This window comes from Pogoniulus pusillus, chromosome 39 (assembly GCF_015220805.1).
Source record: "Pogoniulus pusillus isolate bPogPus1 chromosome 39, bPogPus1.pri, whole genome shotgun sequence".
In the NCBI taxonomy this organism is placed as follows: domain Eukaryota; kingdom Metazoa; phylum Chordata; class Aves; order Piciformes; family Lybiidae; genus Pogoniulus; species Pogoniulus pusillus.
This window is the reverse complement of record NC_087302.1, coordinates 3,830,422-3,847,263: the sequence shown is the minus strand read 5'-3', so window position 1 is coordinate 3,847,263 and position 16,842 is coordinate 3,830,422. Positions and strand designations below refer to the sequence as shown.

The following is a 16,842-nucleotide window of genomic DNA, read 5'->3' as shown; positions in this document are numbered from 1 at the left end:
AGCCCCCACTCCATAAGAGAAGCACCAACCCCAGCAGCTGTCACCATCCTGCATACCCCACTCCATGAGAGAAGCACCAACCCCAACAGCTGTCACCATCCTCCAGACCCCACACAAGAGGAGCATCAACCCCAGCAGCTGTCACCATCCTCCAGACCCCACACAAGAGGAGCACCAACCCCAACAGCTGTCATCATCCTCCAGACCCCACACAAGAGGAGCACCAGCCCCAGCAGCTGCTCACCACCCTGCAGCCCCCACTCCACGAGAGGAGCACCACCCCCAGCAGCTGCCCACCACCCTGCAGCCCCCACTCCACGAGAGGAGCACCACCCCCAGCAGCTGTAACCATCCTCCAGACCCCACCCAAGAGGAGCACCACCCCCAGCAGCTGCCCACCACCCTGCACACCCAGTGCCACCAGCGCTGCCTCAAGGGACGGTCTCCTCCATCCCTCATTTCGAGGTGCTCCACGCCCAGCCCTGCCCCTCTCCCCCAGCGCTGTCCCCGCAGCTCAGCAGCTCCTACCTTCTCGGCCAGGCCCTCGGTGTCCTCGGTGAGCAGGTAGACAGCTCCGCTCTCGGCCAGCAGGATGGCAGTGTCGGTGGTGGAGGAGGACCTGGGGCGCCCCTGGTGCTGATGCAGGATGGCCGTGAGGCTGCTGTCCTGGGGGGCCTTACGGATGAGGTGGGGGCTTCCCTTCTGGGGCTCCAGGGAGCCGCTCTTGGCCCGACGGCTGCCGCTGTGCAGGCTGGTGCCGCGCTTGATGGACGGCCGGGAGCGGATCTGCTGCAGCACCCGGTTGAAGGCTGTGGGGCGAGCGGGGAGGTCGTGCAAGGACACGGCGTAGGAGACTCGGTGCATCTCCGGGGACCTCTCCTTCTCGTCGGGGGAGTCGTGGTCGGAGGCGCCGTGGTGCGGCGGCGGCGGCGGCGGCAGCGAGTCCTGCGAGCTCTGCTGCTCCCTCTCCCGCGACCGCCGGCGGCTGTGGAACAGATGCTTGAGGCCGTGGCCGAACATGGAACCCTCGGACAGCTGCTGGATTTTCTGCGGGAGAATCGAACAGCTTCGGAGGTGGGAAGGGACCTCCAGAGATCATCCAGTGCAGTCCCCCCCCACCCCACATAGAAGCACACACCCCCAGCCAAAGCAGGATCACCAGGAGGGGTCCATGCAGGAAGGCATCCAGGTGGGTTTGGGAAGTGTCCTGAGGAGGAGAGTCCAGAAGCTCTCAGAGAGTCACAGGTGGCACTAAGTGCCTCGTGCAGCCTCCTTTTAAACACCTCCAGGGATGGGGGCTCCACCACCTCCCTGGGCAGCCCATTCCAGTGCCAATCACTCTTTCCATGAAGAAGAGGAGGCAGCAGTGTGCCCAGGTGGGCAGCAGAGCCAATGGCATCCTGGGCTGGCTCAGGAGCAGTGTGGGCAGCAGAACAAGGGAGATTCTTCTGCCCCTGTGCTCAGCACTGCTCAGGCCACCCCTGCAGTGCTGTGTCCAGTTCTGGGCTCCTGAATTGCAGAGAGATGTTGAGGTGCTGGAAGGTGTTTGGAGAAGGGCAGCAAGGCTGGGGAGGGGCCTGGAGCACAGCCCTGTGAGGAGAGGCTGAGGGAGCTGGGGGGGTGCAGCCTGCAGCAGAGGAGGCTCAGGGCAGAGCTGATTGCTGCCTGCAGCTGCCTGCAGGGAGGCTGTAGCCAGGTGGGGTTGGGCTCTGCTGCCAGGCAGCCAGCAACAGAACAAGGGGACACAGCCTGAAGCTGTGCCAGGGCAGGTCTAGGCTGGATGTGAGGAGGAAGTTGTTGTCAGAGAGAGTGATTGGCACTGGAATGGGTTTGCCCAGGGAGGTGGTGGAGTGGCTGTGGCTGGAGGTGTTGCAGCCAAGCCTGGCTGGGGCACTTAGTGCCATGGTGTGGTTGGTTGGGCAGGGCTGGGTGCTAGGTTGGGCTGGCTGAGCTTGGAGCTCTCTTCCAACCTGCTTGCTTCTATGATTCTCTGATCCTTGTGGCTGTCTGCTGGACTCTTCCCAGCAGGTCCCTGTCTCTCTTGAAAGAGAGCCCAAAACTGGAGAAGAGAGAAAAGAGCCCCTGGTGCTGTCAGCAAGAGGTCACAGAACCACAGAATTCATGGGCTTGGAAAGGTCTCCTTGTCCCTGTCAGCAGGGACATCTCTGACTAGATCAGGCTGCTCAGGGCCACATCAAGTTTGACCTTGAGTGTCTCCAGGGATGGAGCTTCCACCACCTCTCTGGGCAACCTGTTCCTGCATTTCACTACCCTCACTGTGAAGAACTTCCTCCTTGTGTCCAAATGGCATCACCCTGCTTGGGCACACAGAGCTCTGATGGATGGTGCCCACACTATCACTGACCCAAGGGATTAAAGAGCTTCTGGAGGACTTTGGGGACCCCACATCAGCCCAAAGAGATCTGTGAAAAGGAACAAGCCTTGGTGCCAGCCCTGCACTTCACGCCCACAGAAGAGCATCAAACATTAGTGGCCATTTGATGGCACACAGGGCTGGGCATTGCAGCTCAGGATGGCTCAGGCATGCAGCTCCAACAGCTGGGAGGTCTTTGATGAGCACTGACTGCAGCCAGAGGAGCAGGAAGAGCCTGAGGAGCCGTGGAGGGAGGTAGGTGCCTGCTGTAGCCAGTGCCTGCTGTAGCCAGTGCCACATGCACAGAGCCCCAAGCCTGTGGGCAGCCTTTTCCTTAGCTAGAAGAGCCCCAGGGCTACTCCCAGCCTTGGATCCTTGGCCACTGACATGCTGCCAGGAGCCACCTGCTCCTCAAAACATGCTCCAGGAAGGATTAGATCAGGGAGGGCTTTTCCCAGGCTGGTTTTCCATGGCCTCTGAGGGCAGCATGGACCAGGCTGACCTCACTTACAGGGGATGAAACCGCAGCTCATGGCCCAGTGCCACCAAATCCAGTCCCAGCTGGGAAGCAACTGGTTTCCAGCAGGCCATGGGGGCACACTGCTCCCCTGGGTACCCCTGGGTATTGCTCTCCCAGGGGGGCTGAGGCTCAGGTTCCCACAGAGCACACAGTCCTAGTGCTGGCTCCTGGGACTCAGGGTGGCTGCTGGCATGGCCAAGAAGTCATGCAATATGTATGGTGGAACAGATCCTGCCCTTGATTACGGCCAGGGCAGCCTGCAGGGCTTTCCCTCCAGCCACTGCAACACCCAGATTTGCATCCACAGCAGATTTTGGCTGGGTGCCCTCTTCAGTCCCCTCTGTGTGTTTGAACAGGGGACATAGTGGCATGGGCAGTGACAAGTCCCCGGGGAGGGACTTTGTACAAGGGCTTGCAGTGAGAGGATGAGGAGTAACAGCTTCAAACTGGAAGAAGCTGGGTTTGGATGAAATGTCAGGCAGAAACTCTTCCTCATGAAGGTGATGAGACACTGGAACAGGTTGCTCAGAGAAGTTGTGGATGTCCTGAGTGCCAGGAGGATGGAGCCAGCCTCTTCTTGGTGATGTTCAGTGGCAGGACAAGGGACAATGGGTGGAAGTTGAGGCACAGGAGGTTCCATGGGAACCTGAGGAAGAGCTTTTTTCCCTGTGAGGGTGGCAGAGCCCTGGCACAGGCTGCCCAGGGGGGCTGTGGAGTCTCCCTCTCTGGAGATATTCAAAACCCACTTGGATGTGTTCCTGTGTGATCTGCTCTGGGTGATGCTGCTCTGGCAGGGGGGACTGGACCAGATGAGCTTTCAAGGTCCTTTCCAGCCCCTGAAATTCTATGATTCCATGATTTTTTTCCCTGGAAGTGTTCAAGACCAAGTTGGATGGGGCTTGGAGCAATGTGCTCCAGTGGGAGGTGTTCCTGCCCATAGCAGGGGGGTTGGAACTGGATGATCTTTAAGATCCCTTCCAACCCAAACCATTCTGTGATTCCATGAGTCTCTGACTTCCAGCATCTGCAAATGGCTTGGCAGACCCCAAACTCCTGGCCCATTGTGGCTCCTAGGCAGCAAGGAAGCTATCTTGGGACATCAGAAGGTCCTTTTGCCTCTCAAAGCAGCCTCAGCTACCAGGAACCCAGCAGATGACAGGGCAGGAGTGTGCCCTACTGCTCCCTGGCTTGGTTTTGGAGTTGAGCTGAGCACAGCACCTCCAAGGACGCCAGCCCTGACCCTGCTGACGTTGAGGGGCTCTGATTTCCTGCCACTGGGATTCTCCCAAGGGATGCTGGTTCATGTAACTGCTATTAACTGATGCTTGAAAACCAGTTTGAAGTGGCCACAGAGCTGGGAGCTGCTCACAGCTCCAGTGGACACTTGGTCAAAGCCTTGTCTTTCAGAAAAGCACTGAGCATAGGAGCAGAGAATGGTTTAGGTTGGAAGGGACCTCAAAGCTCAGCAAGTTCCAACCTCCCTGCCACAGGCAGGGACACCTCCCACTAGAACAGGTTGCTCAAGGTCTCATCCAACCTGGCACTGAACATCTCCAGGGAGGATGTGGAGCACAGAAGTACAGAATATGATCTTTGATCACATTGGGTGCTTCTGTGCTCCACAGCCTCCCTGGGCAACCTGTGCCAGTGTCTCACCACCCTCAACCTGTGCCAGTCTCTCATCACCCTCATTGGAAACAACTTCTTCCTAACATCCACTTTCAGTCTCCCCTCTGCCACTTCAAACCCATTCCTCCCCATCCTGTCATTCCCAGACCTTGTCAATAGTCCCTTCCTGGCTCTCCTGCAGCCCCCTTCAGATCCTGCAAGGTCACTCCAAGGTCTCCTCCAAGCCTTCTCTTCTCCAGGCTGCACAGCCCCAACTCTCTCAGCCTGTGATCAGAGCAGAGCTGCTGCAGCTCTCTCAGCATCTTGGTGGCCTCCTCTGGACTGGCTCCAACACTTCCATGTCCTGCTTGTGCTGGGGGCTCCAGAACTGCACCCAGGACTGCAGGTGGGGTCTGAGGAGAGCACAGCCAAGGGGCAGAATCCCCTTCCTTGCTCTGCTGCTCTGAGGAAGCTGCAGATGGAATCATAATGGTTAGGGGCTCTAGAACTGCACACAGGACTCCAGGTAAGGTCTAGTTTGGGCTGAAAGAGACCTTCAAGGTCATCTAGTTCCATGGGCAAGGACAGGTCCCACTAGCCCAGGTTGCCCAAGGTCTCATCCATCCAAGCCTTGAACACCTCCATGCAGGGAAGAATCCACAACCTCCCTGGGGAACCTGCTCCAGGAGCTGCAGAGTGTGGAGGGCTTCATGGCCATTCAGGAATGATTCCTTCCCCTATAATCCCAGACACTGAAGCCACAAGATCCACATCCATAAAGGCCTCATCAGACTTATGCTTTTGATGAGGAACCAGCAATTAGATCCCAGGTCTCTCAAGTTTCCAGGCAAGCCTCCTGCTCCTGCTGTTATCCATTCAGAAGGAAAATTTGGATCCTTTGGAGTGTTTTTTTTTTTGCCCTGGGAATATATCTAACAGATCCATGGAGCCTGGATTGCTACTTCAGGAAATAGTGATTTAGATTTTACTCTATTTATAGAGTCTCTATGGAAACAGAGAGAGCATCAGATAAGTAATAACCCACAGATTTCCACCACCAAGGGCATGCCACAGCCTCAGATGCAGCCAACCCCTTCAGAAGGTCCAAGGGAAAAGAAGCAACCAACTCCTATCCTTGAGGGAAATGAAAGTTGGAAGTGTGGCCAACAGAAGCAGAGCAGGGATTGTCCCCCTCTATTCAGCACTGCTGAGGCCACACCATAAGGACTGGGTTCAGTTTTGGCCTCCTCACCTCAGGAAGGACATTGAGGGGTTGGAGCAGGTCCAGAGAAAGGTAATGAAGCTGGGGAAGGGTCTGGAGAGCAGGGCTGGAGAGGAGCAGCTGAGGGTGTTTAGGCTGGAGAAAAGGAAGCTGAGGGGAGAGCTCATTGCTCTCTACAGCTCCCTGGAAGGAGTCTGGAGCCAGGTGGGGCTTGGGCTCTGCTCCCAAGGGACAAGTGATGGGATGAGAGGAAACAGCCTCAAGGTGCACCAGGGGAGGGTTAGGCTGGACATTAGAAGAACTTCCCTGTAAGAGTGATCAGGCACTGGAGCAGGGTGCAGGTGGTGGAGTCCCCATCCCTGGAGGTGGTTAACAGCTGTTTAGATGTGGAGCTGAGGGCTGTGGTCTAACAGCTGTGTTATGGTTGGACTCAGTCATCTCCAGGTCATTTCCAGCCAGGTGATTCTATGACTTGATCACACCAGCACCTCACACTCCACTGCCAGCAGCCAGGCTGGGGGGCAGAGCTGTCCCTATGGCCAGCCCAACTGCTCCCTTGCAGCCTTTTCTCTCTCCAGCACCCTGCTCCTCTCCTCTCCTGCTGCCACAAACGCCAAGGAAAAGGTAGAGCTGTGTTAAACTGGCAAATAAAGCACTCCCCACCCACGGTTCTCCTCCTGGGGACGGGATGAGAGAACAAACATGTGACAAGCCTTAGTCATGTCGTTGAAGGCACTACCAGCACGCTCTGGTGACACGCAGCTCCTTCAGCTCTCTGTGGAACCACAGCTGCAGGGCTGCCACTGCCTGCCCAGCTCTGCCTCTGGCTTTGGGGGCTGCAGAACCCCATCAGCTCCCCACCTCAGCTGGAGAGCAGCTGTGGGCCTGATGGAATAACACAGTGAGTGGCAGCCCACGGATTGCTTCTCCTCTGGCTGTCACCTCTGCGTCTCCTGGAGTGACAGCGGAGATGCAGAGAGCTGAAATGTGGTGGGAAGTGAGGATGGGGGCACTGGGGGTTCAGACTGGGGGGAGGGGGGGGCTGGGACAATGGGCAGGTAGGCATGGAGTGCCTGGCCCCCAGCAAGGTGAGTGTGTGCCTGCTGGGACACACCATGCAGCTCCCTGGCTTTGGCTCTTGCCTCTTCACCGTGCCTGGCACAAACGCCAGGGGAACACACTGGGCAGCCTGCCCAGGAGGATGTTCTCCTCTCCTTGGTGGCTGAGGGGTGCCAACCATCCACAGTGGTGGGAGTGGGGAGCCCCACTGAGGTCCCTGACAGCAGCCCAAGAGCTTTTGATGAGTGATGCTCTGAGGAGATGATGGATGTAGCCTCTCCAGGGACAAACCCATGGGGAAGATGCTGTCTCTTGGGCTGCAGCCTGCCCCAGAGGATGTTCTCCTCTTCCTGGGTGGCTGAGGAGTCCAAATCATCCACAATGGTGGGAGCTGGGACCCACTGAAGTCCCTGCCAGCAGCCTGAGACCTTTTGATGAGTGATGGCCTAAGGAGATGATGGATATGGCCTCTCCAGGGACAAACCCCAGGGGAATACACTTCCTTCAGGATGTCCTTCAGGATGCAGCCTGCCCTGGAAGATGTTCTCCTCTCCTCTGGGAGCTGGGATGAGGATCCCAGTGTGCAGCTCCACAGCAGTGAGAGCAGGGATTCACTGAAGTCCCTGCCAGCAGCCTGAGACCTTTTGATGAGGGATGCCCTGGAGAGATGATGGATGTGGCTGCTCCAGGAACCAAGCTGCTCCTGCCTGAGCTGCTTGACAACAGCTCCATCCTGCTAACCACAGGGGAGCCAACTCACCTTGCCTGTGTCCTTTCAAGACCAAAATATGCCTGGGAAATTGTTCATGCAAGGGATGAAATATAAATGCACCTGTGGGTTTAGAAGAGGGGCTGGTGACCTTTACAGAGAGGAGAAGTCCTCCTCATCCTCCCCACAGTGAGCAGCCTGCACAGGCACCACCACGGTGGGAGCCTCTGAAGCTTATCAGGAGGTCTCCACACCCAAACCCTTCTCCTTAGAAGGAAGGACCTTCAAAAAAGCATTCAAGTAGCTGAGTGGGTTTGTCCTGCTGGGAGGTTAAAGCTCTTTTTGCTCCCTTCAGATACTCCCAGCCCTATCGCTCAGGGTGGGACCTCTACTGGGAAGTGCAGGTCCAGTGGTGGGACTTTTCCTTGTCTTTCATCCCCCTCCTGCCCAGGAGATGTTCCTCATCTCCACGAGAGGTTTCTCAGCTCCACGAGAAGTTTCCCAGCTCCAGGAAGCCCAGAGGAAGCTTTTGGTCCATGAAAGAGGGAAAAGCTGCCTCTAGACTCCTGCTCATCTTGGCTTTCAAAGGAGGGAAAAGTGGGAGCCATGACGATGGTGAAACTGGAGATGGAAATGATGTCAGGCTTCAACTTTCAGCCCTTGGCCACATTAACCCTTTGGAGAAAAGGCATTGAGAGATCCATGGAAAACAACTCAGAGAGGCTTGTGGGGAGTGGGGGCAAGCAGTGAATGGTAGAGCCTGGGAGCCATGAGAGGCTGGATGTCTCCTCCAGCAATGCTTTGTATGGATCCAGTCACTGCTGCAGAGCACAGACATTAGGGGACTGGAGCACTGCCTGGTGAGGAGAGGCTGAGGGCCCTGGGGCTGGAGAAGAGAAGACTGAGAGGGGATTTAATCAATGTTTCTAACTCTCTGAGGGCTGGGGGTCAGGAGGGGGGGACAGGCTCTGCTCACTGCTCCCTGGGCTAGGACAAGCAGCAGTGGATGGAAGCTGCAGCACAGGAGGTTGCAGCTCAGCACAAGGGGGAACTTCTTGCCTGGAAGGGTCCCAGAGCCCTGGCACAGGCTGCCCAGAGAGGTTGTGGAGTCTCCTTGTGTGGAGCCTTTCCAGGCCTGTCTGGATGTGTTCCTGTGTGATCTGTGTTAGATAGTATGGTCCTGCTCTGGCAGGGGGGCTGGACTGGATGATCTCTTTGGGTCCCTTCCAACCTCTGACATCCTGTGAGCCTGTGATCTTGTGATCCCTGCCACCCAGCATAGGTTTGAGCAGAGCTCTGTGTCAGGCACCTGCTCTGCTTCTTGCCAGAACTCCTTATTTGTTATTCTCACCTCTTTTCCCCTAATGGATCTCCAGCTCTTGGCAAGGAGATGGAGTTGGTGCTGGGGTACAGAGAGCTGCCATGGATCTGCCATGGTTAGGGGATGGAGATGATACAAGGCAGCTTCATGGTTCTAGAAGGCCAGCTCAAAGGCATCTTGGGGTGGCAGCAAGCACAGGTTTACATCTGGCAATCATAGAAGGGTTTGAGTTGGCAGGGATCTTCAAGATCTTCTACTTCCAACCCCTCTGCCATGGACAGGGACAACTTCCACTAGCCCAGGATGTTCAATGCCTCATTCAACCTGGCCTCAAAGACCTTCAGGGAGGGGACACTTCACTGTCCATGGGCAGATAAACCTGGGGACACCAGCAGGGTTAAGCAGCACTGTGGTGGACATGGTGCAACTCCTGAGGGAATTTGGGGCAGGAAAGCTTTGAGATGGTATTAATGATGTCACTAAGTGTAGCAGGAGGAGGAGAAGTGGCTGAATGGGAGGTGGCTGTGGTGGGGCCAGGCAGAGTGCCCAGCTCTGCTGCGGAAGCTGTGGGCAGCACTGAGACAATTCTTCATGCCTTCTGCCTGGCAAGAACCAAGCAAGTTTGAGGCTTCACCTTGTGTGGACAATTAATTGCTGAGCTGCAGATGTGCTAAAGGTGAGCGTGGGGAAGGAAACCTGCCCCAGAGCATTGCACTCATGTCAATAAAATCAATGGCAGCTTGGCCACGGCTGGGGCTCGGAGCTGGACAGGGCTGCAGACCAGGCTGAGCTCCAGCTCACAGCAGGATGTGCCAACTGAGGGACCTTTGGTCTAGTGAGCATCCTCACCATAAGCTGCTGAGAGCCTTTGGGCCCTTGGTGACTCTCTTAAAGGTCTCAGAGGGGATGGAGAGAGGCTGAGGGGATGATGTAGATCATAATCATCCTCACAGAGTCATCACAGAATGGCCTAGGTTGGAAGGGACCTCAGAGATCTTCTGCTCCTAACCTCCATGCCATGGGCAGGGACATCACTCCTCTAGACTTGCTTGCTCAAGGCCTCATCCAACCTGGACTTGAACACCTCAAAGGAGGAGGCAACCACAACCTCCTTGGGCCACCTGCCCCAGACTCTCACTACCCTCATACTGAAGAGCTTCTGGGCCAAGCCAAGCTGAGCCTCCTTGAGGGTAAGGCTGTCCCACCCCACCAACCTTTGCCTGGCCCTGAGCACCACATGCCCAGGGCTGTGCTTTCCCTGGCACTGAGCTCTCTGCCAGTTTTGTTTTTTTAGGGCAGCAAAGCCAAAGTGGTCTCAGGAGCAGGAGCTGCTGCTTGGACATCAAGGAACAGACACCACGTGTCACAGCAGGCAATGTCCTGCAGCCACAGGGCTTCTTCTGCTGAAGGCAGCTGAGTTCTCCTCCGGGAATGGCAGGGCTTGGTGGTGTGATTTCCTGGCTGCCTTTCTGCAAGGGGCTGCCTGCAGGCACAGCAGCAGCCTGGCAGTCCTGGCTACGCTCCCCAGCTCCTGCATGACCTTGACGGTGCCAGTAAGACCTTCTAGGCCAAGCAGCAGCCTGGGATGCTGCACAAGAAGGATCTCCATCCTGGATTCCAGGCTGCCTTTGGGGTAACCAGGGACATTCTCCCCTTCTGCCCAGGTGTTTTCTTTAGTTTATATTCAGAAGCAGCACACCCAAACCTCCACGGCACAACCCCCACGACACAACCAACCCCCACAGCACCTTGGGCAGCGCTGCCACCGGCACCCTCTGCCCGCTGCAAGCCTCTGGAAGCACCAAAGTTAAGAGCAGAGCATCTATCTCCAAATCCCACCAGCGCTCAGGGCAGTGGGATCCTGTTGAGCAGAGCTGCTCCCTTCCAAACTCAGGGGATATTTCTGCTCAATTCCATCCGGGATTGCTCTCATCCCTGCCAGGCTCCATCCAGCTCCCGTTCGTTCCTCCCGCAGCGCTGCAGTGCCGCGGAACTGGTTTGTTTTGTGGGTGTGTTTTTTTTCCTCCCCTCCCCTCATTAACCGGACACAGCTTTGAAGGCTCCGGAGGAGCAGCCCGGGGGCCATTTATCCACCGTCACTTCCCGGCTGCCGCAGCACTCAATCCAAATGCACAGGGACGGTGCCCCCCGAGCATCTCGGAGCTCAGCGCTGGAGCGATTCCGAGGGTGGCTCAGTCCCTCTGCAGGAGGTCAGCCCTGTTGCACCCCCCCCACCCTAAAATCTGGCCTTTCCAGACCTATCCAGCAGCGCACCCCCCCCCCTATGCCAAGGTGGGGGTGGGGGTGCCACCAGGGTATTCCCACCTCTCCCAACTCTGCCCTGTTATTATGGTTGCTGTTGGTGGCCAGGCTGCAGCAGGGTGGTGCCCAGCCTTGAGCATGCCTACTATAATGCATCTTCGACCCTAGGAGGTGGCCCACTGTGGGGGCACCCACACTCCGAGGGCATCCTCTTCCCCTGGAAGCATTCCTAGTCTGGGAGTATCCCAATTTGAGACCTCTTCACCCCAGGAACATTCCCATTTCAGGAGCATCTTCACTGCGGGAGTATCCTGATTCTGGGACTATTCTCATGCCAAGATTTTCCTCATCAGAGGACCATTTCCCTCCCAGGAGCATATCTACCCTGGGACCTTCCACATCCTGGGAGCATCCCTGCATTTCAGGAGCATCCCTAATCTGACAGTGTCCCAACCTGGGACCTCACCATCCTAGGAGCAACCTCATGCCAGAAGCATCCTCATCATAGGAGCATCCCCATCCTGGGACCATCTTCAACCCAGGAGCATCCCCATCCCCGGAGCATCGTCGTCCTGGGACCATCCTCACCCAGGAGCATCCTCATCCCTTGGCTATCCCAAGGTCACACCTGTAGCAGAGCAGGGACCGGCGAGTAGGGATGGTGGTGTCCCACCGAGGTGCACATCCGACCGGTAACCTCACCGGATGCTCACCTCACCGGGAGCCCCAACGGTAACGCCATGGGGTGCGTGCCTGATGGGTGACCCTAAGGGGTCCTCACCCCTCCAGTGACCCCACCGGGATGCTCGCCCCCTTGACAGCCCCACCGGTACCCGCCGGCCGATGCCACCGCGGGCTCACCTTCAGATCGGGGGGCTTGGTGCGTGGCGGCGGCGGGACGACGCCCGCTTCAGGAGCCGCCGCCCCCTCTCCGGACTTGGCCTCCATGGCGACGGGGCCGGGCGGTTCCCCCGCGGCACCGGGATCCTCTTCGGGTTGCCGCAGCTCGTCCGACCGACACCGCTTCATAACGGTACGCGGTACCCCCGGGAGGCGGGGGCGCTTACGGCCGCGGTGGCGGCTGCGGACGGCGCCCGGGCGGTCGCTGCGGGGTCCGCGGGCTCCGCGCCCCCGCCCCGCCAGCACCTGCCCCGCCGTGCCCGGGCCGGGCGGCGGCTCCGCGCCGCGGCGGCTCCGCGCCCGCCGGCATCGGCATCGGGATCCCCGCCGCCGCCGGGGCTTGAGTGGCGGCACCGCTGACCAATGGAGCAGCGCGGTAGGCGGAGCCGGCCGAGGTGATTGGCGGCGGCGGCGGCGCGGAGCTGTCGCGGTGCCGGGTGGTGCCGGGCCCACCGCCCCCGGCCGGAGGGACCCCGCGGTGTGCCGGTGCCCGGCCCCCAGGGCGCTGCTTTGCCTTTTGTGTCGCTTACGACAAAAGAATATTTGTGCCTGTAGCGACTTTTGGTTATTTCCGTCCTCGCTCTCGGCCCTCGCTCTGGACCCAGCCGCAGCCCAGCGGGCTCGGTGGCGCTGACCGGGCAGCGGGGCCGTCCCGCCCGTGCGGAGGCTCCCACACCGCTTTGCCCGCGGCACGGGCGAAGCCTCCGCAGGGCTCCGACACCCGCTTACTTCTCCCGCCCCGCGGCCCGCACCTCCCTGCCGTGCTGCCCGAGGGCGTGGGCGAAGGCCTCGGAGCGGGTCGGGTAGCGGCGGGAGGGCGGCCCGGCGGCGGCAGCCTCCCCGCTCGCACGGCACTACAGCTCCCAGGCCGTCTTGCGGCGGAACGGGACTACAACTCCCGGCAGGGGCCGCGCCCCGGGTCCGCTTGGCCTCCTCCCCCTTTGCCCCGCGGCGCCCCGATAAAGGTTCCGCGGCGCTCGCAGCGCGGATCGCGGAGGCGCTGCCCCGGAGGAGGAAGGCGGCGGCGGCGGCGGCGGGGGTAGGGGAGGCGGGAGGGGTGGGAGGGGGGGAAGCCAAGCAAAGCCCGGCCGCCAGGGCCGCGCCGTTCCCGCCGGGAGAACGGAGAGGCCTGAGAGTAGCAGCCTGGCAGGGGCCGAGTGTCCCCCGCGGTGGGCAGGGGATAGCGGAACGGACGCGGAGGACATGGAGGGCGAAGGGGCCCCTGCGTGCCGGGGTCCCGGCGGGCTGCTCCGCGAACTCTGCCGCTGCTTCGGCCACTATAACCGGCACCTGGCGAGGCTGCAGCACAACCTGCGCGAAACCAAGAAGTTCTTCCGCGATGTCAAATACTCCCAAGGCCACTCCTTCGCCTCGGCGGCGGCTGGCGAGGGCCTCCCCCTCGGGGATGGGGATGGAGCCCCCCGGGACGGCTCCGCGCCCGGCGGTGAGAGAGGGACGGCGAAAGCCGGGCCCAGGGCCTGCGGCGGGCAGGGCGGCCTGTGTCAGAGTGTGCGGGGCTGGGGGTGAGCCCAGGGCAGCCCCGGGGTGGGAGCTTGGGAGGGTCCGGGTGGGAGTGGGAGGCCGTGCGGGGGCTGTGGGAGGGAAGGGTGCAGCTGCGGGAGGTGGGCGAGAGGCGCTGCTGGGGGCTGTAACGGGAGGGTAGAGAGGCTGTGGGGTGCTCACGGGGAGCTGGGGCGTGAGAGGCTTGGTAAGGCGAAGGGAGCAGGCTCGGGGGTGATGGGGGCTGTCTGGCAGGTGGCTTCCTCTGCCTCCCTTCCTCACCCCCACCCTGGGGCGCTGGGAGCTTTGGGATGAGAGTGAGGAAGAGGCAGCACCCGGGAGTGGAAGGCTTGTGGGGTGGTTGTGCCTGGCAGTGGCTTCCTTCACCGACTCCTTCCCTGCTCTGCCGCTGTTGACAAACATCGCAGCCGGTGAGAGCCCTCCCGCGGTCAGCGCGGCCTGAGCTCCCCTTCAGACTGCCTGGTGAGGAGGGCTGAGGGAGACATCAAACATTTATAAAGCTCTTCTTTATTCGCTCCCGAGTGGCTGGTGAGTCATCTCGGCTGTCCGTCTGTCCCTGCTGCCAGTTCTCATTGCAAAGCTGACATGTGGAGCACTGGGGTTGGGGTGAGCTGTGGGCAGCAGGACAAGGGAGGTTCTTGTGCCCCTGTGCTCAGCACTGCTCAGGCCACCCCTGGAGTGCTGTGTCCAGTTCTGGGCTCCTCCATTGCAGAGAGATGTTGAGGTGCTGGAAGGTGTTTGGAGAAGGGCAGCAAGGCTGGGGAGGGGCCTGGAGCACAGCCCTGTGAGGAGAGGCTGGGGGAGCTGGGGGGGTGCAGCCTGCAGCAGAGGAGGCTCAGGGCAGAGCTCATTGCTGCCTGCAGCTGCCAGCAGGGAGGCTGTAGCCAGGTGGGGTTGGGCTCTGCTGCCAGGCAGCCAGGGCCAGAAGAAGGGGACACAGCCTGAAGCTGTGCCAGGGCAGGTTGAGGCTGGATGTGAGGAGGAAGTTGTTGTCAGAGAGAGTGATTGGCACTGGAATGGGCTGCCCAGGGAGGTGGTGGAGTGGCTGTGGCTGGAGGTGTTGCAGCCAAGCCTGGCTGGGGCACTTAGTGCCATGGTGTGGTTGGTTGGGCAGGGCTGGGTGCTAGGTTAGGCTGGCTGAGCTTGGAGCTCTCTTCCAACCTGCCTGATTCTGTGGCAGAAGTGAATGGTTTGGTCAACATTCACTGGCTGCTTGTTTTCATCTTTCTGTGACTTCCAAGAAGCAGGAACCAGTTGGTTTCCTTCTTTTTCTTCTGGCCTTCATGCTGTTTGTGTGGCAGGACTCCCCTGAAGTTGCTCTTCTGTTTGCTTACTTCTGAATTTTTGGTATGTCAAGCATCCAGAGCACCTTTGAAAGCCTGCTTGTGGGGCTTGATTGGTGTGGATGCATCACTGGTAGATATCTCTGATGCAGGATGCAAATTTCACTCAATATCTTGCCTGTCTCTGCCACAGAACCTCTATTTTGTTCTTTTAGAACCTCTTTTTCTCTCTTTCAAATGCCTACCTTGACCCAGTTTGGCACCCACTTTGACTTCACTACTGAATCTGCTCCCAACTAGCCCTGAAGTAGCAAGGGTTCAGGGAAAGGCTGACTGCTGTAGAGCTTGTTCATGCCAGCAGTAGTGACAATGTAGACTCTTGGCTTGGGATTTCAGGCTGCAGAGGTTGTGCAACGTTCACTGTGCTTGAAAAAAGGTTCTGAGAGTTTGCTAGAGATGGGTATGAGGGTGGTAAGACTCTGGAACAGGCTGCCCAGGAAGGTTGTGGATGTTTCCTCACTGGGAATGCTCAAGGCAAGGCTGGATGAGGCTTTGAGCAGCTGAGTCTAGTTGAGAGGTGTCCCTGCCCATGGCATGCCCTGTGCCAAGGGAAAGCACAGCCCTGGGCATGTGGTGCTCAGGGCCAGGCAAAGGTTGGTGGGGTGGGACAGCCTTACCCTCAAGGAGGCTCAGCTTGGCTTGGCCCAGAAGCTCTTCAGTATGAGGGTAGTGAGAGTCTGGGGCAGATGGCCCAAGGAGGTTGTGGTTGCCTCCTCCTTTGAGGTGTCCAAGTCCAGGTTGGATGAGGCCTTGAGCAAGCAAGTCTAGAGGAGTGATGTCCCTGCCCATGGCATGGAGGTTGGGAGCAGAAGATCTCTGAGGTCCCTTCCAACCTAGGCCATTCTGTGATGATTTGATGATTATGATCTACATCATCCCCCAGCCTCTCTCCATCCCCTTTGGGGCCTTTAAGAGAGTCACCAAGGGCCCAAAGGCTCTCAGCAGCTTGTGGTGAGGTTGTCCACCAGACCAAAGGTCCCTCAGTTGGCACATCCTGCTGTGAGCTGGAGCTCAGCCTGGTCTGCAGCCCTGTCCAGCCCCAGCCGTGGCCAAGCTGCCATTGATTTTATTGACATGAGTGCAATGCTCTGGGGCAGGTTTCCTTCCCCACACTCACCTTTAGCACACTGGAGCCATTCTGTGAACTGCAAAGTAAATGACCCATCATTGGCTTTTCCCCAAGCCTTGGTTTGAAATCCAGAGCCTCAGTGCTGCTTTTTGCCTTTGTGGCTGAATAACCACCCATGGACAGAGCTTGACTCTGTAAAATGTTGCTTCCAGCACTGCCTAAACTTAGTGACTGGCAATAAAGCTTTTGTTTTTGCCCCTCTCTACCATGGGAAGATGATTGTAAGTGACAGTGAGTTCAAGGAGCAGAATTTTCACTGAATTCAGGACCACTTTTTCTTAGAATCTGCTCTTCAGGTGGTGTCAAAGTTGGAGCAATTCTGACCAAACAGTTCTGCAGCCTCCTTGCAGTGCTCTGCAGTGTGCCAAAGCTGGATTCTAAGGTTTGATGAAATACAAAAGGCCTGGGAAGTGAAAAGGGCAGGACACTTCAGTGGCTGTGCTTGAAGTGGCAAAAGAAAGGCTGAAAGCAAACTTGGATGTCTTGGAAACAAAACAAATGTGAAGGGGGTTGATTTTTTTTGAGCCACCTGTGAAGCTGTGGCAACAACACAGAGGAGTAACTGCCCTTCATAGCAACACAGCTTGAGCATCCTAAAGCACAGCTGGAGTTACTTCATCCAGAAGCAGAGCTGAGGAGCTGCTGAGCTTTCAGGGAAGCTGGATCATAAGGGCAGGAAGGGACCTCAAGGGTCATTTAGCTCCAACCCCCTTGCCATGGGCAGGGACACCTCACACTAGATCAGATTGTTCAGACCCACATCCAGCCTGGCCTTAAGAACTTCCAGGGATGAGGCTTCTACCACTTTTTTGTACAACCTGCTCCAGGCCCTCACCACCCTCATGGTGAAGAACTTCTTCCTAACCTCCAATCT

At 58.3% G+C, this 16,842-nt stretch overlaps 2 protein-coding genes across 3 annotated transcripts in view; one reads left to right on the top strand and one right to left on the bottom strand.

Annotated features, from left to right (window-relative positions):
- Window positions 1-12,233, bottom strand: part of TMCC2 (transmembrane and coiled-coil domain family 2) — a 41,306-nt gene extending 29,073 nt beyond the window's left edge. For both annotated transcript variants that reach the window (XR_010308791.1, XM_064173476.1), the window contains exons 1-2: window positions 11,937-12,233; window positions 529-1,047 (exon numbers count right to left, since the gene is read on the bottom strand). Coding sequence is in view for 1 of the 2 variants with exons in the window: in XM_064173476.1 (XP_064029546.1) it covers window positions 529-1,047; window positions 11,937-12,104 (687 nt within the window). In the remaining variant the exon portion in view is untranslated. The remainder of the gene's footprint in view (window positions 1-528; window positions 1,048-11,936) is intronic.
- Window positions 12,234-13,024: 791 nt separating this feature from the next.
- Window positions 13,025-16,842, top strand: part of DSTYK (dual serine/threonine and tyrosine protein kinase) — a 38,660-nt gene continuing 34,842 nt past the window's right edge. Inside the window, exon 1 of the mRNA XM_064173474.1 lies at window positions 13,025-13,419. Within this exon, the coding sequence (XP_064029544.1) occupies window positions 13,179-13,419 (241 nt within the window). The 5' untranslated portion in view covers window positions 13,025-13,178. The remainder of the gene's footprint in view (window positions 13,420-16,842) is intronic.